The sequence below is a fragment of the Uloborus diversus genome, chromosome 9, assembly GCF_026930045.1.
Source record: "Uloborus diversus isolate 005 chromosome 9, Udiv.v.3.1, whole genome shotgun sequence".
NCBI classification, from domain to species: domain Eukaryota; kingdom Metazoa; phylum Arthropoda; class Arachnida; order Araneae; family Uloboridae; genus Uloborus; species Uloborus diversus.
Genome location: NC_072739.1, coordinates 77,036,053 through 77,063,693, shown reverse-complemented (window position 1 = coordinate 77,063,693; position 27,641 = coordinate 77,036,053). Strand labels below are relative to the sequence as shown.

The 27,641-nt window shown below is 32.7% G+C and overlaps 1 protein-coding gene across 1 annotated transcript; it reads left to right on the top strand.

The window, feature by feature from the left end:
* Positions 1-768: 768 nt before the first annotated feature.
* Positions 769-27,641, top strand: LOC129229659 (uncharacterized). The gene is made up of 6 exons (XM_054864018.1): positions 769-1,056; positions 10,170-10,234; positions 13,569-13,667; positions 19,592-19,630; positions 24,856-24,903; positions 26,394-27,641. The coding sequence occupies exons 1-6, from the start codon at positions 948-950 to the stop codon at positions 26,499-26,501; spliced, it is 468 nt and encodes a 155-aa protein (XP_054719993.1). The 5' UTR covers positions 769-947; the 3' UTR covers positions 26,502-27,641.

Here is a 27,641-nt window from a genome sequence, read left to right as displayed (position 1 = left end):
GAGCGGGAGGAGCGGATGGGAGGTCACAGAGACCTTCCGAAAAATTCATCATTCTGCAATTTTTTCTGGCGATTTGGCAAATTCGGGGACATTATTGTGATGTTGCAATTTTTAAATGCCCGAATCTTCCTTTACATTAGGCGTACTTGTTTGTTTATACCACTATATTATCATTCGGCAAATAGAGAATCTCCGCCCTCGCAAAAATTTAATTGCGGGGAGCCCCTGAAGTCAGTTAAGATTTGTTAAATGACAACGACCCACAGAAAAACTTTTAAAATTAAGCAAATTATTTTTAACGTTTAATTTGACAAATTAATTTTCTAAAGATTGTTAAAGCCGTCGATGTGGGGGCACAATTCTTTTCTAACGATGAAGACTTCTGCAAAAACTCTTACGTCAGTAAAGGTCACAATTCTGCACGTGTTAGTGATGCAATTTATTATTCTAGTTGCCATTTCGAAAGAAGTTGTACGCTGATTAACCTGATCATAAAAATCTCTTGTTCTTCGATGCCAGACACCTGTCATCCTGAGTTCCACCCACACTTCCGAGTATAAACTTTTCGCCGCGTCATGACTTAACGCACTAAACGTATAAATAAACAAACATTACCCGTAACTTTAACGGCAGACGAATACGAAATTGCTTATTCTCATCCTATCTGCTTGGACGCATCTGGAAGTAAAATAAACGCGGGCCCTAATCTTATTCGAAAGTTCTATATCCTCTGTGTGGGAAGTTAGTGTACAGAACTGGGGCAAACGTAAACGAAACGCTAAATTAAACACATACTCTTACGTCGATGCGCGCATGTGTTTGTATGTGTATGTCTGTGCTGCAATTTGATACGATTATAGCTAATTTAAGGCGGATTTCCTCGAACTTCCCGCCCTGATCCTTAAAGTTGAGCTGCTTAGTTCTCTCTGATCCGAGGATTGAGTACCATGATAGGGCTTAACAGAATACAAGAATTTTTGTTTACTTGGTGGTTAGTGATTCCTTGCTTTTTAGGATATATCCACAGTAACGATCCTATATTGAAGTATATGTGCTGTAAGTACATTTTTTTAAATATGCTTTTATTACTCTGTCATTGGTGAGAGGGTGGGCGGATGGAGAATTGCAGTTTTTAAATCGTTGTCAAAAATAAAAATGAATAATAGTGAGGGCTTAATTTGCACAGGAGCTCCCGAGAGCTGAGTTCCAGCACTGCTTTTCAATTTTTTGCAAATTTTAACATTTAAGCGATCCTCGCTGATTTTTGAACTCGCTGATTTCGTTTACCACATGCTAACTACATCATTGTAGTCCAACACAACCCCTGGGAGCTGCAGTTAGTTTCATTCAAATCCCTTCGAGATCCGAACTCCCCCCTCTCGCCCAATACAACTTTTTGATTTACCACACGAAACATTTTTTCGGGGCTCCCCGTTGTCAAACCATAACATTTTACCCATTGGTTCTGACAATTTTAGACATTTGAAGGTCCCAAAGAAACGGGGGTTCTAAGCCGTGGATGGCCTAGTTGGCCTACTCAGTAATCAGGCCCTGACATTTTCGTTCAGTCAGTGTGTTGCTGCACATTTTTTCATTTAAGTCCCCTTAAGCACAGAAACAGAACCATAAAAATTCTCCCAGTTTGTTTTTAATAAATACACTCATCAATAAAATGGTTTTTAATGTACAAAATACTACATTTTCCAACGATTTTAGGAACTTCTGAAAATCAAATCGTGCCTTGGTGTTCATTTACTGGTCAAACCCTACATGCATCAGCGAGTAAACAACAAGAGAAATCGGAATGATTTTTGTAACCTAGTTTAATTTTTTGAATGATCAAGACCAAGAGCGATCACTGAATTTGAAAGATGAAAATAATTTAAAACACTGTACAAGGTGCAATAAAACTGTATCATTTCCGTCTTTGAGCGTACTGAACCCTGTTATACCAAGCTTCCGTATACCTCGGGTGTCATCGTGCCCTTTGATGCTTTATTGAAAAAACCAGCTTTCGTTAATTCATTAAGTCCCTGCAACCTTGCAACTCCAACGTTTTTATGCTCGATATCAACTTTTGAATTTTATTCTAAGCTTTTTCCGTTCTCAGAAAATACGCGAGATATCCTCTAATATGAGTTCACATCACACACTGTAAGAATGTGCCCAATCGCCACAGATCATTTGTGAGAAACGATCCGGGACTTCACGGGTTTTCACCAGTTTCCTGTGAAAAACAAGTATATTTGCGAGAAGTTTTCTAAATCACTACAACTAGCATGAATACCGATTTCTTGCGGTTGTGAAAAATATTTATAGCCACCAGTGTAAAGATAAACTTAACTTCTTTATTAGGTGTTCCGTTTTCAGATTGACTGAACCCCCTAAAGAAGGCGAAATGCAGTCTCTGGATATTAAAGCTTCGAAAGAATTGTAGGTTGATAAGCTCTTCGGTCTCTGCTCGTAAATCTGCCTTAGCTTCGATCGTATTTTCTTTATATGCTTTACTGGTGTATCAGGAAAATATCGAGCCATTACTGTAGACATCTCTAAGTTTTCTTGGAAGGTTCCCTGATTTATTCCAGAAGCATGGCTGGCTTTTATTGGGAAAGTTTCAGAATTTTTTAGAAAGATTCTAAATTAATTTCAAGAAGGTTATTACAACTATTAGCAAGAAACTTTCCATTTTTTTTGCCACATTATATTACTAGTGGAAATTAGGCACACTAGCTACCCATTACTTTAGGAAAGTTCCTGTACTTTTAAGGCGACAAAAATCGTGGGATACCTCCTAAGATCATGTCGGACCTCTTTTGACTCGGCAAAATGCGAGAATTTAACATGGGAAGGATAACTTTGCATCCAAAAGCTCACTATTTTGCACTGAAAAGGCGTTCCCTGCAGCTCCGAAACACGTGTATGCAGTACTATGTTAATGTGAGTTAAAACGTTGTTGATTACCATTTACTCATCGAGTAGTCGGTAGTTCTCTGCAGAAATATTGAGCCACGCTGCAGCTATAGATGTCCATTTAATTGCCTAAGTGCTGCAGTTGCAGGATTTTTTCCACGAACTGATCTCTTGCTTATGCTCCATAAATTATATAATATGTCCCCTTTAGAGGACAGGCCGACCTATCCGGCATTTTGGTTTCAAGACAGCTTTGGATCCTGCCTTGTTTCAAGTGTTTGGAAATACGTTATTATAGCCGCGGGTTGACAACGTCGTAAAATAATTGATGTTAAGTTGATTAAAACGTCCTTTTAGGTAAATCTAGAAGGAACATTTTTTCTCAAATTAAATAACAGTTTATCAGCAGATATATCCTGTAAGAGCCTCACTTTTATACCTTACTTTGTTTTAAATATGAATTACGTATATATTCCTCATTAAGACAATAAAACATTTATCCAACACATCTATAGTTTGGCAACCAGTTTTCTGCAACGTGGTTACTGCACAGTTAATAATCTTTTCAGGCGTACGAATTTGGAACCAAACTGTCGGATGAGTCAGCTCCTCTTTTAAGTGGGCTTACCATAAATTATTGATGAAATTTATGTCGGGTGGTCAATAATTTGTTGGAGCCAAATAATTTATTGAAACTGTACAGAATGTTTTTCTAGCCAATTGTGATCGCTTGTGTCAAGGGGACGGAGCACATTGCTATCCCTAAACATTCCATTATTGTTTAGATATATGAAGTCCATAAATGGTTGAAAGTGGTCTTAAATGAGTTAACATAACCATTTTCAGTCATTTCTGGGTTAAATTAGATCAAAAAGAACCAACCCATGTCATGTATAAAAAGCCCGCGCCGTTATGGAGTCAACTTCAGGTTGCACAGTACCTTATTGACAACTTGGGTTCATGGCCTTCATAGGCTCTGCGTCAACACTTGAATCCTACCCTTTAGCTCTTATCAGCTGAAATCGGAACTTCACTGACTAACCTACGGTTTTCCAGTAGTCCAGGCTCCATCCAACATGGTCACGAGCCCAGAAGAAGCGTTACAGAGGATCAGATGCAGACTGGGTCCCGCAAGAGGACCTCAACTTTGACCTCCAAAAACGCAAAAAAAAAAAAAAGCAAATTGCACCAAAATATTGAAAGGTGTTCAGACTTGAGGGCACAAGGGTGCTTGAGGGCGCGGGAGGGCGCATCGGCTCGCAGGCCGATGGGCCAGTCCGCCCCAGCAGAGGATGTCGTGCTGGCTTTGAAGGCACTCGAGTCAGTCTTCTGCTGCCATAGCTCATCGAAGATAAATTTTGCTGTCCTTTTCTAACAGACATGGCCGTCGTATGTCTCACATTGATTCCTGTGGTTATTTTAGGAAGTGTTGCTTGTTTATTAACTGTGACATTTCGACGCACGTGTTGCCAATCTCGGTCATTAATAGCATATGGTCAGTCATTGCGTTGCCCATGGTGGAAGTTTATGCCTGATATTAAGTATTTTCAACATTCTCTTGACACTAAGAACCCAAAATGTTAAATTCCTTAACAAATTCCGAAATAAAAAAAAACCCCCACGCGTCTAAATCAAACCACCAATATTGGATCTATTGGATTTAAGTCTGCCTAATTCTCATCGTGGGGCCAAAATCAGGCTAGAAACCACTTCACATGAATCACTTATCCCTTGAGTACAAATAAAACTGTAACAATGAACTTTTCATATAATGCGTTTTGTACGTTTCGCTATTACCATCGGTATTTTTGAATATTTCTATCCCATAGCATTACTCACTTCGGTGTAGTTAGTGCAATTATTCGTTTATATATTTACATTTAAGCCCCGAACCTGTTTTAAACTTTTCTGCATGCAATGGAGCGTGATATGATTTAAATAAAGCTTTACCTGACCTGATATTTAATTTACGGTCTATTTGTGTGATACTGTGTTATTTTACTGCGGTTAGTATACCTTTAAGTTTCACTGAGCTAGAGTTATGTTATAACGCGGGAGCAAAAATATGTCCCTCAACCCCCCGGTATGCCGGGATTTTGCTGTATCTCTCAAATAGAATTCCAAATGACATACAAAATTCCGATGCGCGATTTTTTTTTCTCGCAAAATTTATAGTACTTTAAATTTTTAGTTGATTTATCGAGGATTTAAAAGTTTTATGGTTAAGAAGAACGATATGTGCATTGATAAAATATCAATAAAAAAATCAAGGAGCTGGCATAAATTTTATAATATGCTTCATGCCTTTCCATGATCAAGAACTATTCGCAGTTCTAGAGGTAGAATACGTTACGTTGCGGCGGTTTAAGAAATTAGCCAAAGAGGTAAAACATTTCAGTTTTGCTTTGACAAGGCAGACGTTTCATTGGATTGGTCAAAGTGAGTGGGTCTTTATTTTACCTTTTACAGCTGTCATTAGCAATTTTCACTCCAGGGCTCCCCGAACCTACCAATATTTACTGTTTATCCAGTTGGATGGAACTCTGCAGAAATCCCGCAGAAATTTTTTGATCCAGACCAGAAATCGATCAATCCCTGGTCCAGCATCCGCAGAGGTATCGTTTCACTTGGAGAACTATGTGACCGCGAGCATATTTAACGTCCACCGGTCACTATTATTGAAGACGCTAGATCTTCGGCTGGCTAGGATCGAACCCGAGGTCCTTCGGTCCTAAGTCCGGTGTCTTATTTAGTTTATTTGAATTGCGAATTGCTAAGTTTGAAGTTAGGAAAAAGTAATGGAAATTTAGTAACGTGCACTAAAAATTACCCGTTTTTTCCGCCCTCCAAGAGCGTTTCCTGAACTGTAAAACACTACCAAACTTACAAATTTCAAGCTTGCAGTTTCCTCTTCATTAGAATTTACTATTTTAATTTCCATTTCATTTAACGATTTTTTTAACGATTTCACTGAGGTTTTCCCCCCTAAAAGAGTATCGTAATGGAACTCTTGTCATAAATCAATAACCAGTTTAGGCAAAGTTTTGTCGTAATTTAGCGTCAAATGTTAACTTTGGCTATAAACTTCCGCGAAAAGTGGTTTTAGGGCCGTGTGGAGTAAGTTGAAAGAACTTTTATCGTCTTTATTTTATTTTTAGCACTCGTCCTTTGTATTAGTTAATGTAAATAAGGAGCAAAATACTTTGTGAAATAAATGGGCATACGTTTTGTAGAACTTTACTGTTATGATGACAATAAAGTTAGTCCATGGTAAATATAATAATATACACGTATTACAAATTTTATGAAATCAGTCCCGCCATTTTAAAGCTTTACGGGAGGGATGTCAACGACTCCATACATGTTATTAGGAAAAACCAGAAAATTCATAGGGTGAGTCCCTAAAAACCGGTTGTGGGAGGCAATTACACCCTTACATCCTCCAGCCCCAAAATTACGAGTCAGAATGGAGTATTAATCAGTGAAAGGAATTGTCTCTGTAACAAAAATGGGTTCATCGCAAGCCTGAAACATGCGTATGCAATTTCCATAGCATGGTTCTGCATTAAATTCGGGGGGGGGGGGGGGGATCCGCTTTTGTTTTAGAGCGTGGGGGGAAGGTTGTTGGATCAAATTAATAATGAGCTTTTTAAAAAAAATTGAGCTCCAGACAGTTTTCTAAATATATTTAGCTGGTTTGATAATTAACTCATGATATACAACACATAATTGTTTGGTTTAATCATATCAAATAGCTATTTTTCGAAAATTTAAGTGTTTTTAATCACAAGCACCTGCGAAACAAATAATAATATTATGAAATATCATTTTGTAATAATATTATAAAATCTTTGCAAGTGCTGAGAAAATCGCCAGAGACTAAGAAAATGTTTTTAGAGTTGTTTCAAGAGATGTTGAAAGAAAAAGAAAAGATAATTACTCTTCGTAGACAAAATATTGAAAAGGGTAGAAATAATTTGTTTATTTAACACTTAATTCTTTTTTTTTTAAAGAAATAGAACAATTATATTTTTTTATGTAAAAATGGTTATGCTAACGTAAAATTTTTATTTTTATTCCAAATTTAAAAATATTTTTATTATTTTTGTTTGGAAGTGAAAAATATTAAAATACATTTTTCAGTTGACTTATAATTGATGAACGCTTCGATTGGGGTTTTGATTCAGTAAATATAAAGATATTTATTTTTCACATTACAAAATGAGCCTCCAACATATTTTTTCGAAAAAAAAAAAGGTTTGGGAATAACTGATTTTTTTTTTTTTTTTAAGTTAAACAAGTTTAATATAATGCTCTAAATTGACAGCTTTTGCGTGCATTATATAATTTTTTTTTTTCATTTACCAATTTTGAACCAGTTTTTTATATTAGGAAGACATTTTAATGTTACACAATTCTACCTCAGAACTGACATAGAAAAATAAATCTACCATCATTTGCAAAACAGCTAATGATCTTATACTATTTTGCAAAAAAGACTTCTTAAGTTTTTTCTTTTTTTTAAGGTGTTTTTTAGCCATTAAAAGTAGAGTAACAGCACCAGTAACAGATAGTCATAAGTTTGGATTTCAATAATAAGAATTTTAGGCGGGTAAAACTGATGTTGCTATGACCCATGAATACGATGCAACCATCTAGTGTTATCAGAGTGAATTTTATGAGCCAGTTGGTATTTGCAAGGCAGTGGTGGAAGGTTATGAACAGCTACCACGAGATCTGCCGGTGTTTCATGTTCACTTGATTACAATAAGGTTTTAGACCTAAAAATAAAGAACGTTTGCACATTTTGAAGAGAAAAGGGGAATTCTCTCCATTACTCATCATTTCCTCATCCTATTTGTTACTGAGTATCATCAGATTTTTCTGTGTCTGTTACTGGGGATCGGACCTTTTTTTCGAAATTTAGCAAATAAATATAGAATTAACTAAATCAGAGGATCCAGAAGCAGCCAAACGTTGGATGAGATGTAGTAGCATGAGAGAAAAATAATTTAAAAAGTCTAAATACATTAAAAGGCTCAGAAAATTGAGTTAACCTGAGAGCAATTGATGCCGTTACCCTATGTGATTTAATTATTTAAAACTTAAACTAAACTAGAATAGAGAGAGATTTACAATGACTTTTGATGATGGTATAAGGGTAAGTAGACTCGTTTTGTTCTGAATGAACGTGTCAGTTTTGAGTTTGTTGATGTGCTTGAAAGTATTTCATAGAATCAACAAATTTTGGATAACTAGGGTTGAGGGAAAATTATGAAATTAGGAAATATATTACGTCTTGCTTTGTCATAAAAAAAATTGTATGATGATAAAATGCATTTTTCAACTGATACAAGAAGTTATTTTACTAAATCCAAAAACATATTTACTTTATGCCTTTAAATATCGACCCATTTTGAATATTCAATGACCATGATGCCGAATTAATAATCCTTTCTCAACCAACAAAAGTAGAAATTCATACGCATTTGCATACAACACAGCCTCTTGTAATAACTATGTTTAATTCATCTAACATGAGAAAAATTTCAAGAATTAAAATCAGAAATGATACAGAAATAAAGTATTTGTCACGCATTTTTGTTGAACTTTCTATTTTCAGTTAAAAATTCAATTGAAGACAATAGTATACAACATGTATGAATAAACTACCTTTGTTCGGATGCAAATGGCGCAAATTTTAAGCTGTGTTTGGAGAAATGTCGTTGAATTCTTGCCAAAGTCACATCGAATATTTCCGAACCACCGATTTCAGTGAAATTTTAAAATGTTTTCTTCTGAAATGGAATACTGTAGAAAGAGCATTGTTTGTTTTCAGTGTTTGAATTTGATTTCGGAGATAAACTTAATTTTATCATTTCAGAAAATGTTTTAATCTTAGGATGTTTCTCAATTTCCTGAGAGCTGCTTTTCAGGTGAAATCTTCTTAAGTACCTAATTTTACTAGTAACGGCGGACAAAATGATTACACTAATTAATTTCAAGTGACGTAAAATACTATTACTTGTATGAAAAAAAAAGTCTAGTTAAAATGTCCCGAATTGACGAAACAGAACGAGTAAGAATGATAGGGGCTTAAATCAGGCGCTCGTTCTTTTTTCCTTGACCTCTAGCTAAAAGTTACTCATTTCACTTGACTTCACTATTCTTTGGTTCGCGCATTTGCATGTCATTTTGTGCCGCCACAATCCCGTTTCTGCAGATATTGCGCATTACCTTAACGTGGAAGTAATTTCCACTAGACGCGCACGAAAATTGTCCACTAACTGAAATTTCTGTTCAGATGCAATTGACAGTAGAGTCAAGTCCTCCGTAAGGTAGTTTTCATGCCACTGATTAGCCCAACAGCCTCATCTTTAAAACGTACACTGTTAAAATTCAGAAAAAATTTACGGTAAATATTACTACAAAATATAGTGTTTAAGACCACATAAAATATTTATACAGCAAAACTTTCCGGAAAATGAAAGTGATTGCAGCGACAATCGGTACAAAACGTGACTTATCGAGGAGCTCCAATTGGTATAGAAGTTAGGGAATCGGTATGTAACTCAAAGGGTCCCAGGTTCAAACTCTCCACGAGTTATTTTTTACTCAGTTCAACTAGACACAGTGCTCTTTTTTTTTTACTGTAAAATTTCAGGAACATTCTAAATAGTGGAGGCCCATCATTTAATTATAAGTCTTTCTATGTAGTTCACTTTTTTTTCAGTAAAATTATCTTAAATGTAGAATGACAGTGATGTATGTCAATTAAAGTTACTCGAAACCAAGTTACAAGTAACTTTTCATAAAAGTTGATGCATAGTAAAAAGAAAAAAAAATACCCTTGTTTAAATACAAATCTTTCTCCTAAAGTTGAAATATATGCAGTCCTGATTTTTGCAGATGTTTTTACATAATTTTCAACTACTCAAAACTGCTTTGGGATGACCTACGCCATTCTTGATCTAACCAAGACTATTAGTTGCAATTAGTGCATATAGCAAAGTTTTATTGTATTAGTAGTTTGCTTCCATTACGCCAGGTATGTTTCCAAAAAAAATTTCGCCTCTTCAACAATTTTTCTTCTTTCCCTATACCTAAAGTTCTTTAAATAATAAGATTTCAAACAAAAGAATTTTTGTTAAAAAGTTCTTGTCCAATTTTAAATTGAAACTGGTATAGTGAATGTAAGTTTTATCAAGAGAAGAGCTACCCATTTTTAATTATGACCAAATTCTTATTTTTTCTTCCAGCAATTGAAATTGGAGCCAAGTTTTGGACAGATTTAATACAGTGCAGTGTTGTGCTAGATAGGGAGGTAAAAAATTCTGACAGATCTTTTTCTAAAAAAAAATATTTTTCTCTTATATTTGAAGTTTATACTTGACTATTGTTAAATATTTTGTGTTTGAATTGAAAAATTAGCATATGTTCTAATTTATGCTTTATTTTTTTACTAAAGAAGTAATATTATGGTGGTCAAAAAATCCTTTCTATATTATGCAAGAAAGATTTTAATTATATTTTGAAATTTTAAATGAAATTATTTATACAATTTGCTCTTTTTTGCTTTATTTCCACTAGTATAGTTTCATCAAATTAACAAAATTGTGAAATATGCTAGTAGTAAAATGAAAGTATTTGGACATTTCAAAATGTTTTGTGAAAAATTCTTTGCTTGCAATAAGTATTTTAAAATAAAAAGTTATAAAGAGTCCTGTTTTGATCAGCATCGTATATTTAATATTTTTGTCGTTGAAAACATCTATCTTAAAATATTTATTTAATTTTGCATAAAAGAATTCAAATTATCTGCAGCATTTTAATGCTGCAGATAATTTGAATTCGAAAAAAGCAAAAGGTTTTGGAGGAATAAAACTGTTCAAGATTTCCAAGTTTTGCTCCAAAGAACTTAAAAAAACTGTATCTCTTAGATGTGATGTCCCTCGTCCTTTTAATATTCATCATATTATTCGCAAAATACGTTGACAAAAACTTTTTTAATGAAAAGCGCACTTCGCTATTTCGTAGAACATTTTTCTTTCGACACAGTTCAAATTTTGCAATGTACAAGTATGTCGGTAGGAACATTAGGCATGTGAAATAATCTTATTTACAACTTTTATGGTTCGATTATTTCCTCTAAAAGTTTATTTTTGCTGCTGTGAAGATTTTACAATTTCATGCGCACATTTTCTCAGAAAAATTTAGTTTTATTTGACATTTTCGTTGATTATGCATCGAAGCGTAAAGAAGAGAATAAAAGTTTTATTTAAAAGTAATTTACTCTTCGCGGTTCCACGTCGTTTTCTTCAAAAAGGATCAAAAGATATGATTTTCCTCTTTTTGAACTTAAACTTCCATTTTAAATTAAAAGCTTTATTTTTGGATTAAAAAAGGTCTTTTGTTTAGTTAGTAAAGTATATCATTTTATGTACGTCTTGACCGACATTTCACCCGATTTCATTTCGTATACAATGGGATTGTTTCCGAAATTTTAAAAGTATTTTTTTTCCGAAAGAGCATGCTTAAAAACATAGGATTTAACCATTTTTTAAATAATTTGACAATTTTTAATTTTTTTTAACAATTATTTCAATTGGTGCGCGGATTGAAATCAATTTTTTACGCTTCTGCACATGACATCACAAATGATGAAATGACATTCACTGATGCCATTAGCACACAGCATACACTATCATAACTCGCAACGCGGTTGACTACAAAGCGGAAACATTTAGCACTGCAATGAAGTAGTGCGCTAAAGTACATCACTTGTGACGTCATAAACCATGCCTTATTTCCAAAATCGAATATTTTAAAAAATTAAATTAAAAAACAATTCTATTAAAATAAAAGTTTTTTTTAGGCTCCATGTATTTTTTTTTCTATTATATCATTTTATTTCAGTGACTATAATAAGTACTTTTAACTGAAGGAAACAACCCCATTACTGATGAAAGCAAAATGTACCGACGATTTAGTAGTTATTTAAATTATTTTTAGACGGACCAACAGACCTACCGACACACATTTTCCACAAATCAAAAACCTTCTTTACAATTTTTAATTTTTCGATATTGATTAAATTACTTTAATTTATTTATTTTATTTTTTTTTTGTTTTTAGCAATATTTTAAAACACATTAAACCTTCTTACATGCGTTTTTTCTTCTTTTTTTTTTTAATTTGCAGGAAAGTAAGGCAAAAAAAGCGAGGTTGGAGGATTTGATAGAAACGATTAAAAACTGAGAAATAAAAAAAAATAACCACAAGTATCTAGTATAAGATTATTGGAAATATAAACTTGAAAGATAGACTTGGCATTTAACGATCTATAAAATTTTAATAACAATTGAGAAGATAAAGCTAATTAAATTATTTTAATGTAAATTGCTTTATGAGTCTTGAATTTAAAACAAACAATGAGTTCAACTTTATTAATTCATTTTTTGCTGCTAAAAACGTATTAAATTATTTTAGTCGTTATTTTTAGTCGTTTCGCCGCAAAATGCCTATCATTAAATGGAATTTTAAATTGTTTTTAAAGTGAAAATAAATAATTAAGCAGTATTTCTCCAAACCTGGTGACATTCTTGGCAACCTTCAGATCTTACTAATTTTTAGTGAAGTGTGGAGAATTTTCATTTACATTAGTTGAAGTTATTCAAGAATTTCCTGAAGTCTTAGTTTTTAAGAATAATTCTTTCATAAATAAACTAAATTTTTGCCAGAACTTTTTCATTCGGAATTGCGTACGAAGTCTACCATCCGGTTTTTCACAACCAGGTGTAAAAAGAATGCCACTAGCCTTTATTAATTTTTGAAAAAGTATGTAAACAAACTACGAGTATTGAATCACATTAACATAAACTTAGTTGTTGTTTTTTTTTTTTTTTTTCATAATTTATAGCAAACGTCGAATTTGCTAAAAAGATCAAATTATATTTCTCCTGAAGTTAATGGAAGTAAAAAGAAAGAAAAAGCAGCAAATGAAGATGTATAGGATTCGGATAAGTTCATATTCGTCATTCCTTAGATTTGGACAAATACAATACTTTAAGAATTTTGCTTCAGCTCCATACAATATAGTCCGATGCAATAACACTGTTAGAAAATGAGTAGGGCAGTCAAAAATTGAGATGTTGCGGATTCGACAAAATTGTTTTATCAAAGTTCGGAAAAGACGAAGTTTACGTCTTAAAAGCAGTGATAAAAAGGTCTAGTTCCTCAAACAGACTTTTTGTTTTGAAAAACACTGTTAGAAAATGAGTGGGGCAGTCAAAAATTGAGATGTTGCGAAATTGACAAACTTGTTCTATCAAAGTTCGAAAAAGACGAAGTTTAAGTCTTAAAAGCAGTGATAAAAAGGTCTAGTTCCTCAAGCAGGCTTTGTGTTTTGAAACTTCTGAAATTTAAAGTAAATCCTGATTCAACCTCGGATGCTATTTCTTTATTTTTGTAAAAAATAGTTTGTTTACGTGTCATTTCAAAATATTGCTTCAAAATGTTGACCTCGTACTGAAATGCTTTTCAGGAAACATGCCGAAATCAATAAAGCTTATATCAGAAATTTCTCCATTTTAAGATTTTGCTTTTTACTGCAGGCAAATATTTTCTCCGCACAACCGATCACATTTTTATTTTTACAGATTTTGTCCGCTTTAAACACTTGTGTGCCTACTTCAAACTCAGATGAAGCCGAGAAAACGCGTCAGTATGTTTGTTCAAGACCAGAACAGTGGGTTAAAGTAAGTGTTGAAGTTACTTTTTCTTCTTATCGTAAAGAGTTTTTGATTTTCTACGAAGTTTTTGAGAGATGTATTGATGCACCTTTTTTTTTTTAAAGATTATTATATTCGGGTTTCTTGACGTGAAGTTCGTTTATTTGATTATTTAGTTGTTTTTAAGAACTGAACTATATATATATATATATAGGCTTGCAGGCTTGCTAGATTTTCCATGGAAACATGAAATAAAATAAGTTTAAGAAATCAGATGCAAAATAAGGAAATAAACAATGGATTCAAAAAGCGTAACCATGGAAACGCAAAAATAAAATGGTTGACAACCTGAATCAAAATGACATATTTCGAAATTGATTTAAAATTGCTTGTAACTTTTTTCCTTTGAAGATAGAAACTAATTTTTGCGACCTAATGTCGAGAGAGATCTATAGTAAAAAATGTCACTTTTTCCAATGCTGTCAAAAAGAAAACTGTGGGACAATTCCTTCACTTTTTATTGATAGATATAATGAAAAAAGTAGTGCCTAAATTTGAGCTAAGCCTAAAAAAGTTCGAGTTAAAAACGCAAATTACTCCCGCCGTAATTAAGTTAGAGCATTGAAATAAATTGTTTAGAACGCGGAAAATTCTAAAATTTTCAACGATATATAATAATAATATGTGCAAGTAATTTTTCACCCCTTTAATAGCCAATAATAGGCAATTTACTTGAAATTTGGGCCTAAATTTGAATAGAAAAAGAATAGTCCAAGAGCCCATGATAGCCAGACATACGTCATAGTATAAAGGCCCAAAATTTTCCTGCATAAGCGCACTGGAGCAGGTATGAAGGATTCGCTATTAGTTAAGCTGACTCGCGCTGGCTTTGGCGGGCAAGAGGTAGCAAAGGCGCGAAAAAATGGTGAACAAAAACATCATAGTATAACGCGTGATTTTTTAATATTTTATTAGGGGTACTATTACGAGTTAAACCTTACAAAGCCAGACACTTAGCACGCTGGCTTTGAGCAGCCAGACATTTCAAAGCAGGGGAAAAATGGTGCACAAAAACATCATAGTATAAAGCGTGATTTTTTTATATTTTGTAAGGGGTGCTACTAGGAGTTACGCCTTACAATGCCAGACACTTCGCACGCTGGCCTTGCGCAGCCAGACACTTCAAAGTTGGGAAAAATCGTGTCCAAAAACATCATAGTATAAAGCGTGATTTTTTTATATTTTGTAAGGGGTGCTACTAGGAGTTATGCCTTACAATGCCAGACACTTAGCACGCTGGCTTTGCGCAGCCAGACACTTCAAAGCAGGGAAAAAATGGTGCACAAAAACATCATAGTATAAAGCGCGATTTTTTTATATATTGTAAGGGGTGCTACTAGGAGTTACGCCTTACAATGCCAGACACTTCGCACGCTGGCCTTGCGCAGCCAGACACTTCAAAGTTGGGAAAAATCGTATCCAAAAACATCATAGTATAAAGCGTGATTTTTTTATATTTTTAAGGGGTGCTACTGGGAGTTATGCCTTACAATGCCAGACACTTCGCACGCTGGCCTTGCGCAGCCAGACACTTCAAAGTTGGGAAAAATCGTGTCCAAAAACATCATAATGTAAAGCGTGATTTTTTTATATTTTGTAAGGGGTGCTACTGGGAGTTGACAAGTAATACGATTTTTCATGTCTGAGTCGCTCCTCGTAAATGTGATAAAGAGTCTATGTAGGTCTAAATAAAATTGCGACAAATTGAGGAACGACCCTGTACGGCAGAACCCGTACCTATACAACTAAAAATGATACTCAGTAATTGCACTCTTCCCGCAAGTTAGAACAGGATTAAATATGTAATGTATTAGTGCCAAGAAATAAAAGGTGTTATCACATTTCATAAAAATACATAAAGTTGCTCACTTTTTTCCCAACTTTGAAGTGTCTGGCTGCGCAAGGCCAGCGTGCGAAGTGTCTGGCATTGTAAGGCGTAGCTCCTAGTAGCACCCCTTACAAAATATAAAAAAAATCACGCTTTATACTATGATGTTTTTGGACACGATTTTTCCCAACTTTAAAGTGTCTGGCTGCGCAAGGCCAGCGTGCGAAGTGTCTGGCATTGTAAGGCGTAACTCCTAGTAGCACCCCTTACAATATATAAAAAAATCGCGCTTTATACTATGATGTTTTTGTGCACCATTTTTTCCCTGCTTTGAAGTGTCTGGCTGCGCAAAGCCAGCGTGCTAAGTGTCTGGCTTTGTAAGGTTTAACTCGTAAAAGTACCCCTAATAAAATATTAAAAAATCACGCGTTATACTATGATGTTTTTGTTCACCATTTTTTCGCGCCTTTGCTACCTCTTGCCCGCCAAAGCCAGCGCGAGTCAGCTTAACTAATAGCGAACCCTTCATACCTGCTCCAGTGCGCTTACGCAATAAAATTTTGGGCCTTTATACTATGACGTATGTCTGGCACCCATGGGCTCTTACTCTAGAACTATTAATCGAGTTTTTTCGAATTATAGCCTATGTTACTCAGTAAGAAAGCACTATAGTGAAAGAATTTTTCAAATACAGTGGCTCCCAAAAGTCTTCGTACACCTACGACTTTCAACGAAATAGGCCCCAATCAATTGGTTAGAATTAATATTTCGGAATAGGTATGTAACACTCCGAATATAAAATAACAACGTAAAAATAAAACATTTTATTCAAACATTCTAAATTGCTAAACACTGATAAAAGGTTAAAATTGAAACTTGTAAAATCTAAAAGCGAGTCACAGCTTCACAATTTCATCGCAGCTGATAACTACCACATCTCGGCAAGGTCTCTGGGAAATCGTTTTTCACCCGTGTTTAAACTTGGGTTTGCCTTTTTTTCCCCGTCGCCAACTGGCGGCCGAATGGTAGCAGTTCGCTGGACTTGGCTTCTTCTCGCTGCGTCCGGCGGTTGGTCGCTGCAGGTATTTAATTATAAGATCTATGATCAATTTTAACAAAACTACATGAAAAGTTTTTAAAAAATATTGAAACTTAATTTTTTAAAAATCAAAAATCAAAAAGTGCCGGAAATTTTATCTCACAAAAGTCTTCGTACACTTTATAAAATGTCTATATATTATTGAATAATCTAACTTTTGATTAAGTTATTAATTAGTAGAATATCATACAGTATTCATAACACCTTTTAAACATCTGGGAATAGATTTCATTCTTTTTCTTTCTTTTTTTGCGTAATTTCTGAGTAAGTGTTCTACCACACTTCGAGTCTTACGGTTTCTAGCTCTATTTTCGTTTTAAAGCCCTATTTTCCTAATCTAGCCTCCAGATATCTCTAAATACGTTACATTAAGTTAAAATCTGGAGATTTAGGGGGTATTTTCTAAACTTTAGGACAATTTTCGTGGCACTAGATGCAAATGTTGAAAACCGTGTGCTTCTTATCGTTGTCTTGATAAAAAACAAAGTTGTTTCCAATAACCAAATTTTTGGCTAAGAGTTCAAAATTGATTTTTAAAATATTTAAAAGAACAGCATGATTCATTATTTCATCAAAAAATTACAAATTACCAAGTCCTGATGCTGATATGCACCCTCACACTAGAGCACCTCCACCGTCCTGATTAGCTGATCCAAATAAGTTCTTAAGATTAAGTGCCTAATTTTTTCTTCTGCTTACAGTTATACAACAATTTAACCAAAAATGTTGAATTAATTTTTATCTGTAAGTAAGACGTGATTCTAAAACTTTTTTAGCTTATTTATAATTGATTTTGCGACGAAAAGCGTATAAGCTTTCTGTTTTTCGCACGACCAAGAAAATTTCTGCGGGAAGACGTCCCATTTAATCCAGCTAATCAGAGAACTTGGCGAACAATTTTAGGTGAAAATTAAGTGTAATATGTTTCATTTAACTCTGCAGAAACGTTTACAGCACTCAAATGTGTATTTATCATAATTTTTTTTAACTTTAAATCTCCGATCACGTTTTGTCAACTTTGCCGATTGACCTTTTCTTACCTTGTTTTCGGTCCGATTCCTTTCTTTAAATCGTTTTATCAAGCACTTTACTATACAAACAAATAAATTAACTAATTTAGAGACATTTCACAGGGAAAAAAAATTCAAATTTTGAATGGTGTTTGCGGTTTTTTTTACGAATACCAGCCATTTTACACTAATAAGCACAATATTAAGGAATAAATAAACAAAAAATTAAAGCCAAATGACTCAAAAGGGTCAACACAATGCAAAAATATTAATAAAACGGCTTATGATAATTTTAATCATGAATTTATTCGAAAATATTTGAGTGTACGATGACTTTTGTGGCGTGTTATTTCTCTGTATCTTCGTTTTCTGACCCATTTCAAAAAGAAGATCCGTCAATATTTTGAAAAAACCAATAGGTTGTATTTAGAATCATATAAAAATGATGTGAAAAAATATTGGACTTCATATTCGAATTCAGTTTCGCGTTATTTTGATTTTACTAAAAAATTTCAAAGTGTACGAACACTTTTGGGAGCCACTGTAGGTGCGGTGGTTCCAGAGATTACCTCGAACATATAAACACACAAAAATCCGTCCTCTCTCTTTATAATATTAGTAAAGATATATATATATATATATATATATATATATATATATATATGTATATATATATGTGTGTGTGTGTGTGTGTGTTTATTTACGTCGCCATTTTTTTTCTATTTATACTTTTCTGCTCTTAAAAAAATGTTAACATTTTGGTTTTGTCTAAAAAGTTAAAAAATATTTTTCCGTAACAAATTTTTAAAATATCTTGAAATTTACATTCATCGGAAACCTAGAAAAAACTGTTACAATATGGGACTTATGTCTCTATTTTTTCTTGCAAAATGTTTCTTCAAAAACGACACGAGCGTATTTCAACTCTCGGTGATATAATTCTACTATGAATATCTCCATATTGGCAATGAAATGCAGGCGCGTCATTTGGAGGATCGATTATGCTTTTTTTTTTCCTTCAGATTTTTAACAAAAATTTTTTTTAAACTAGATAATTATTTTACATTTCCCCCATGTAATTAACATATGAGCAAAAGCGAATTTAAAAAATATTTTTTGTTAAAAGAAATCTTATACCGATTTTCGTTTTTATTTTGTTTTGTTTTGTTTTATTTTCTTCTTTTTTTTTCCAAGTTTTTCATTGAGAACCTTATATTTGCATTGCTTCGTGATGCTAAACGTTGAGGAGGTGAAAAGAGAAAAGAATGGGGTTGTTTCCTTCAGTCAAAAGTAGTACTTTTAGTCACTAAAATTGATAGAATAAGCAAAAAAAAAAAAAAAAAATACATGGACCCAGAAAATACTTTTATTTTTCCAATAGTTATTTTTAATTGATTTTTTAAACTGTCCAATTTTTCAAACAAGGCGTGGTTTTGATGACGCCACAAATGACGCTATTTGGCGCATCTTTCTTCCGTGTTTCCACGTTATGATAATCAAGAAGGGAATTAAAATTGCGCTCTACGCTTGCTATCAACCATATCGTTGCCAATACACGAGAATAAAGATGCGAATTAAATATTTTGCTCTGTGAATGGCAACACTGAATGGCATTTCATCATTTGTGATGTCATCGGCAAAGCGTAAAACAATGAAAGCGCACCGATTTAAGTATTTTTTTCTTTAAATATTAAACTTAAAGAAATTATATAAAAAAGGTCAGATCCTATGTTTTTAAGCAGGCTCTTTCAGAAAAAAGAAAAAAAAAACTTTTAAAATTTTGGAAACGACCATATTCTTAATTTTACATGCATATGTATACGGTGAAATATTTTAATAACTTCATTTCTCGAATATACATGGAAAAGAGATAGTCGCAATTTTCTAGTATAATGAGTATATAGGTTGTAAAATAATGATTAATGACTGTCAGCTGATTTTTTTTCTTTTTCAGATGATGAACTGTATGAATATATATTTAATACAGCTACAGGTATTAGACATTTAAATACTTTCTATATGTCTTTGAAAAATGCATGTGTATGAAAAGCATGTGTATGAAAAAGCATGTGTATGAAAAAGCATGTGTATGAAAATTGGATAAATTATTAATGGTATTAATTTCTTGTCCAATTACAGTTCGTAATATGTTATACTGATGAATTGCAATGCTAGAAATAATTTTAATACTTCTGGATGAATATTAATTGATTTAATATTTAAAGTTTATGCATCAGAACAATCTTTTTAAAGGCTTAGTTGTCTATTCTGTTACACCTAATATGTAACAGAATGGTCCCAATATTTTTTAAAACTAAGAAAAATAAAAAGAAATATTTGCAAAATATTTTTTTTTTTGATAATACACAAATAAATGGAGAATGAATAAAAAATGTGATTAGTTGAGTATGATTACTAAAGTTAATTTTTAAAAAATCAAAAGTGTGTGACTTTGTTTATACTATTTTCGCGAGCATGGCCCCAATACTTTACTCAGACATAGGTCTCAAATGAGGAATGTTTAAGACGCTTAACATTTCAAATACTGCCAAGTTATTAATCTGCCTGAATTCAAACGAAATGCATAGGGCAGGGGTAGGGAACGTAGGCATTAAGGCAGCATTGATGCCTTTTTGGTTTTTTAAAAGTGATTTTACCAGTCATTTACAATTTCCATAAATATGTTCAAATAAAAGTTATTGCGGTTACTGAGCGTTAATGCTAGTTGTGCTCTGAGATAAAAAAATAGTATTTAGAAAATAGAAAAACGATCAACTTCTCCCCTTTTCGTTTACGAGCTGTCAAGTGGACGAAACTGTACACGTTTCATTGATCGAATATCAATTTCGTCACGTAGCCTGGTCGAAAATGATTGCAAAGATAACTTGAGGGGTAGGTCTAAACTTGTCATGGGGCTAAATGATTTCTCAGTCTTGTTTTTTTTCCCCCTTGAAAAGCGCACTAGTTTACTAATAAAACAAATAAGTGAACCAGACAAAATGGGTTAAAAAAATTATTCACATGATTCAATTTTAAAGCAGAAATGTATAAAATAGTTGGGAAATTGTCGAAATAGAAAACAGAGCGCCGCAGATTTTTTTTCCTTTCCATGGAAAAAAAACTTCTTTTGCTCAACATCTTACCTAAGAAGTCGTTCTTTTCCAACAGTTCATAAAATAGAAGTTCGTTATGTAGAGTTTACACTAATACAAGAATAAAGTGACATATATTTTTCAATCCCATTTGTCTGTAGACTGGTAAACTAGGATTCGCCATTTTGTGCAGTCTAATAACGATTCATCTTCGCTCCAAAATAAAATAGAAACTTTTTCATTAACTAAAAAGAAAAAAAAATCGTTTGCATTCCATCCATTTCCACGTTCTACGGCACTTACAAAAAGATTCATAGATATTAAATGATCGAAATTTCGGGAGATGATGTCACAACGATAACGATTAAATAATTTTCATCTTCTGAGCACTGTCATAATGAAATCGGAAATAGCTCATCGCAACGAACTGTTTTTGATTAGATCCTGAAAATGAGCATTTCATTTTCTAAATGATGTGGAAGGCTGTTTTTCATTCGAGTTGTCGGTGATAGGTTTCATGATACATTTTCGTTCGGTCATTCTTTTAGTAGCCATAATCTTCCTGAACACATGTTCATCGTTGATGGAAATTGATTGAAATAATATTTCGCTGGTATTGAGGCGAGGAGAGATGCGTTGTTTTCCCTTAAACTCTTTTTTAAAAAATATTTTTGATCTAAATTATTTTCTTTTTTTTTTTTTTTAATTTTTGTGTACATTTTTAAATAGTTGTTCTCAAAAGTTAAACTAATGAAACAAATAATATTATACAAGCAAAATAAATAATTTTCATCAATGTTTTATGTTGTTAAACAATTCAGAATTTTTTCGATAGATAGCTACGTAAAATATTTACTTGCAATCGAAGACATTTTCAACGCCACTACAAGCGTATGACACACATTAAAAATCGACAATACTCCTCAAAAATGTAATCAAGAATATTTTCATATTTTGATTAAATATTTAGCATCGTGGAAAAATGGCGGAAAAAAACAATGGGGTATTACATAATATTACACTTGAATGTTTTTATGTTTTTTTTAAACTCAAAATGTAAAACATTCTAAATGTTAAAAAATGAAAATAGTCAAATCTTTTTTTTTTCTTTACATCTTCCATCTCATCTTTTTAAAGTTAGTTTTTTATGGAATTAAGTTTTAAGTGCGCGTTTTACACTGTAAAAACGATTCAGAAAAGTTCCTGGAAATTAATAGGCAGCTGTGTGCCCAATATCTGCCAGCAATATATCTTTCAAAAACCAGGAACGTTTTCCGCTAAAAATCAGTAACCTTCTAGAAATTATCCTTGAATCTTTCTGAAGAATATAGAGATATCACCGGTTAAAGCCAGTCAAGGAAAATTTGGTAGGTATACAGTGCTGGGAAAATTATTAGACTAAGACTGTTTCAAAAGCAAATTCTTTATTGATTACATAATTATGGACACATTAACGAACAGTGAAATAATTATCTAATATTTAGTATGCATTCCCTTGTTCTTGATGAGCATTTCAAGTCTTTTTGGCATACTTTTCACAAGGTTTACACCATTTCTTAACTTTGTAAAAAAGTAGGTAAAAAATTGTTTATACTCACTATTATATATACTCGCATACACATACTCACTAATTACCGAAAACTAACTTTAAATATAACAGAACACACTAATAAAAAGAACTAGTGAAGTGTTTAAGCTGATTGAGGTTATGTTCCTGGTAGGTAGATAAACAAAGAACATAAACAAAGCAGACCGTGCTGCCACCTACAAACATTAAATTATGCTAAAATAACGTAATAATCAGTGTACAGTGTGTACTGTACTTTAACAGTAAAAGAAATAGTATTTTAGTACAAATAGTGTACAAAAAACAAAAACAAAAAAAAACTTTTTGGTCTAATAATTTGTCCAGCACTGTTATACATTTGATTAGAGAACTTCCGGAGCTACTAAGAAAGCGCCAGAAGCATCAATGCAACCATGACCATAGCGCTAAGGCATAAGTGCAAGTAAGAACTCTTGCTTGCAGTTCTTGACTTGCCAATTTGCAGCTATCCAGGGAATTATTCGCTCCCATTGAGAGTTTAGTCAACCTAAACGGACCGCAATCGAACTAAAGACGGTACAATTAATAAATACACTCATTCAATCTTTAAACTGGTAGCTAAAAATATTTTTCACACCAGTGAGGACTCTGCATTTGTGCAACTTGAAGCAATTCAGGAAACTTTTTTTTGAAAAGATTCTTGATTTTACGGGGCAGTAGGTGAAAACCTGTGAAATCCCCGCAATGTTCCATGGAAATAGTTAGTAAAGTTTCAGAATTTTTTAACAGTGTACTAAGGTCATTGTGCATCTGTGACGTCAAAATACTCAAATTACGTTATTATTTGTGCTGTTATTTTATGAGGAGCGCAATGAAAATTTTGATTGAAAACTGAGTACCGAGTATTAAAAGGTTAAGAACCGCTTTTATAACAAAAGTGTCCGATTTTTAATTTATTATAATTAATGCCTCATTTTATTTTCTCTTAGATTTTTTGCATAGTTCATGCTTCTAATTGAACTAAAATATTAAGGTTAATCGTTTTCTTAAACAATTCCTTCTTAATTTATTCAAAAGTCGTTTTAATATTTTAGACTTTTAGTTTTTGATCGTTAAGATTGCTTAAAAGTTTTTAGTTTTGACGTCTCGAAACAAAGATGAACACTATATGAGCTAAAGAGACTTCTGACAAAACTCAGAAGAAAAAAATATCTGTTGTTTAATCTCATACGTTGGCACATTAAGACTTTTTTAATGAAAGAAGTTGATGATCTATGTTTAGAACAAAGTCAGGTAACCCTAGGTGTAAAAAATTATCTTTAGTCAAAAATAGTAAAATAGAAAATCTACATAGTTTAACTATGAAATAAACAAACAAAAATATTTTAACGGAAGAAGATTGAGAGAGAAGAAAAAAGAAAAAAGAGAGAAAGAGAGAGAAAAGAAAGAAGGAAAGATAATTTTCTTCTTCTTTTTTTTTTTTTGAAATGAAACAAATTTTTAAAAAGGCTGCAGAAAGGATATTCAAAGGACATTTTATATTTCTTTTTCAAAAAGGACTAGATTTTAAGGAACGATATTTAAGAACTTTAATGCCTCAAAATAAGTTTGAAATAAAAGTACATACCTATTTTATACTTTTTTATTCGATAAAAAATATTTTTACACTTTCGATCAGGAAGTTATTTAAGAACCTTTAAATGCAAAACGATCTTTCTCTTTCCAAAAAAATAAATATATAGGATTCTTTCAAAAGTATTACTTTTAGTCACAGAAATTGCTTGAATAAGCAAAAACAAACATGGAGACGGAAAAAAACTTTTATTTTTCGAATAGTTATTATTTTTTTACTTTTTTGTGAATGTCCGATTTTAGAAATAAGACGTGGTCTTTATGACGTCAGAAGTAATGTACTTTAGCGCGCTACTTCATCGGTGCCTGGAATGCTTATGCATTGTTAAAAAAATGATTTCCATTAAACAGTAATATTAATAGCAATCATAATGAGAATTTTGGTTTGAAGATCTTTCTGAAGCAAACATAAAATTCATTAGTATTATTGAGCTATAATATTTTAAACTTCATCTAATACTAAAATATTGCGCTCTGCGCCGATGTCATCAGTGAATGTCCTTTCATCACTCGTGGCGTCATGAGCAGAAGTGTAAAAAATGAAATTGAATCTGCGCGCGAATTAAAATATTTTTCAAAAAATACTGAACTTTGTCAAAGTATTTAAAAATGGTTTTGAACCTATGTTTTTAAGCATGCTCTTTCAGAAAAAAATGCTTTTAAAATTTCGGAAACTACTCAATTATTAAGGATCTGGAAAACGTTACCCGAAATTTAACTTATGAGTACTAATTGAATGGTTCATTAAAAGTATTGAGAGTTAAATGAGTACACAGATTAAATGTGGTGAAGAGAAATCTCATCATCATACATGTGTTTACTTATAATTTATCCTTTAGTAGTTTGGGTGGTTATATTTTTTATTATTATAGTTATATAATATATTTTCAACCTTCAAAATAAACCTTCTTCATTACTACTGAGATTAATTTGTGTAATTTTTTCTAGGATGACACAAAAGCTAACCAGGAACTAAGCCCAGGGACTTTATACAGGGTAAGATTATTATTATTGTTGTTATTATTTATTTATTTATTGTGCATGCGAGCGTTAAAATTTAACTATATCATGAAATATTGAAATAAAATATGTTTAAAATATTGTTTCCATATTTTGTACATAGTTTTAAAAACGAAAAAATATACAAATATATATTGTTCAATTTTAAGGAACGAAACGAAAACATAAAAAACAATCATTATATTGTCTTAAAACGTTATTAGTAATATAATATCTTTTTTTTTAAAGTTGAGTTAGTAATAATATTTTGTTAAAAGCTGTGCTGCTTAAACATTATTAGTATTATTACTATTGTTATTATTATTGCTCTTGAAAATTGCTGATATAATTTTTATTGCTTTTTTTTAATACGAAAAAAGGTATCAAAAAATACAAAACTTCCGAAGGAGGTCATTTAGCTCTGTTTCATCATTATAGGACTGTTATAAACAGAAATATTAACTAAAAGCTCAAAAAAAAATCTTTCCCAAATTTTGGGTAGAAAACATACCTATATAGTTGGAATTTTTATACAAATCGAAGAAGCGAGTTTTTCTGCGTAAGATGGTATTTCTTTATAGCTTCCAAGTTAATTTTATAGTTTTAGATGTTTTCGCTCGGAGTTCTGAAAGATTTCTCTGAGAATTTTATCGTCTCTGCGAGGTAATTAACATGAAAGAGAAATGAGTTTAACTGAAATGTGAGATTTTTAAACATTTAATTGGGTTTTAAGGATTTTTGTCCTTGTCCTAATGTTATTAATTTTATTATTTTTATTTTTGAAGCGTCATTTACGCCATTTTGATGTATTTATTCAAGGAGTACTCAGTTGAAGTAGATTGTAAAATCATTTGCGCAAAGTTTTATTATTCTTCAAAAGTTCTTTGTTTTACTTTACCCCCCCCCCCCCTTTTTTTTGGATATGTTCCAATAATCCTATCTTAATCTTGATTGCGAAAAATAACTGAATTTTTTAGAGAAGTGCACAAGTTCTTTTTTTTTTGAGCAATCACGATTGCTTATTGCTCTCACTTGACTGTTTTTGGCGTGCTCTATCATTTTATTTTCCCACCGCCACCCTCCGCACCATCACCGTCGACCGGCTCCTCACGATGCTGCTCCTATAGCGAAAGCCGTCTCCAGGTTGCATCCATGTCCTACACAAACGCGCATACATACACAACTATACACACACACGCACACATACACACACACAAAAACACATACACAGGCATACACCTACACACACATACTCAAACACATACACACACGCATACAGACAGACACCTACACATACACACAACTACCCACACATTCCTACCTGTACACAGACACAAACACATATGCCTACACACACATACACATACCCCCCCCCCACACACACGCCTACATACACACACTCGTGATTGCGAAAAACATAATTTTAATTCAAGATGTCAAAATTCAAATTCATTTTTCTTTTTTTTTTTTTTTTTTTTTCGTTTTAGACTTGCGTTAGTGTGCTCATCGGTGAAGCTGAGTATTCCGACAAAACTGGAGAACCATTCCTGCAAGAAGGAAACGACACTACTGTAACTCACGATATGAAAACGTGAAACAGGCCGTTCTGATGGGCATCGGCGATCTATCTCCGGGGAAAGAAGTTCAACAGTTTGAAGAAACCGCCTTAAAAGAACTTAGCGAGAAAATTTGTGAGATCGCGCTTTCAGATTTAGTTTCAAGACACACTGATTCGATGAATAAGTTTCGATAACGAGAAGAGATAAAGTGAACCACATGTGTGCGCGCGAAAAAACAGTCAAATTTGCATCAAAATGTTGTCAACTTTGGGTTTTTCAAAACGATAAATTTGCCTGTTTGACTAACCGAGATTCTGGTTGGGCAAGATTGTTACCATTTTAGGTAAAATGTTCGGATATTTATTGGCGAAATGTGTTTACATTTTCCTTTTTGTTGAAAACATGTATCAACACTCAAATATTCGATGAGCCTGTAAAAGTGGACCTTATAATCTCTTAAATTCTCATTACAGCTTTTATAGAAGTCTGTTTCCTTTTTTTCTCTTGTCAAATCCGTTTCCTAAACAGACAAAGATTTCTTGAAAACCTCTGTATGACTTTCGCCAAAAGTCAGAAACTAATTTATGATCCACGAAGCAAGAACAGAAAAACAAGATTAAAAATATTTGTTTATGTTCACAAACTACGTTATATATTTTTTTTAAATAAAAAATGGAAATTTCTGTGAAAAAATAACCATACTACTAATGTCCCAAACCTACGATATATTCCTTAGGAAATATCACTTGCTGAATTTAACGGTACATGGATTAGGTAAATTACGTAATATTTTAAAAATAATTTGACAAAGTCTGACCTATCTCAGTTCTCTAATCTTTTCCAAAAAAGATATTTTGGGTATCGTAACCTGACATTCACAAAACATATTACATGTTACTGGCGTACAGTTACGTAGATCCCTAGATTCTGATGCTAATCATAGTTGTATTTTTAGCTTAAAGTAACGTCATGAAAGCTATTTTAAAATTAAAAATAAGCACTTTATATTTTCATTGGTTGAATGGTCCTACTAAAATGAATTTTACGCTAAGTGAGAAGAAAACTGTGTACAAGATGGTCACAATTGTTGTGTCATAGATACAATGTCAGGAAAGTAGTTGCAATCGAATCATGAATGGGCGCAACAGATCAAATTGTCCTTGAAGTGTCATCAAA

What these genes read in the sequence shown, in the direction of transcription:
- LOC129229659 (XM_054864018.1), top strand. Translation starts at nt 948, where the DNA reads ATGATAGGGCTTAACAGAATACAAGAATTTTTGTTTACTTGGTGGTTA. An exon ending in TATATTTAATACAGCTACAG is followed by an intron (nt 19,631 to 24,855) that starts GTATTAGACATT and finishes AATTTTTTCTAG; the next exon opens with GATGACACAAAAGCTAACCA. An exon ending in GCCCAGGGACTTTATACAGG is followed by an intron (nt 24,904 to 26,393) that starts GTAAGATTATTA and finishes TTTTCGTTTTAG; the next exon opens with ACTTGCGTTAGTGTGCTCAT.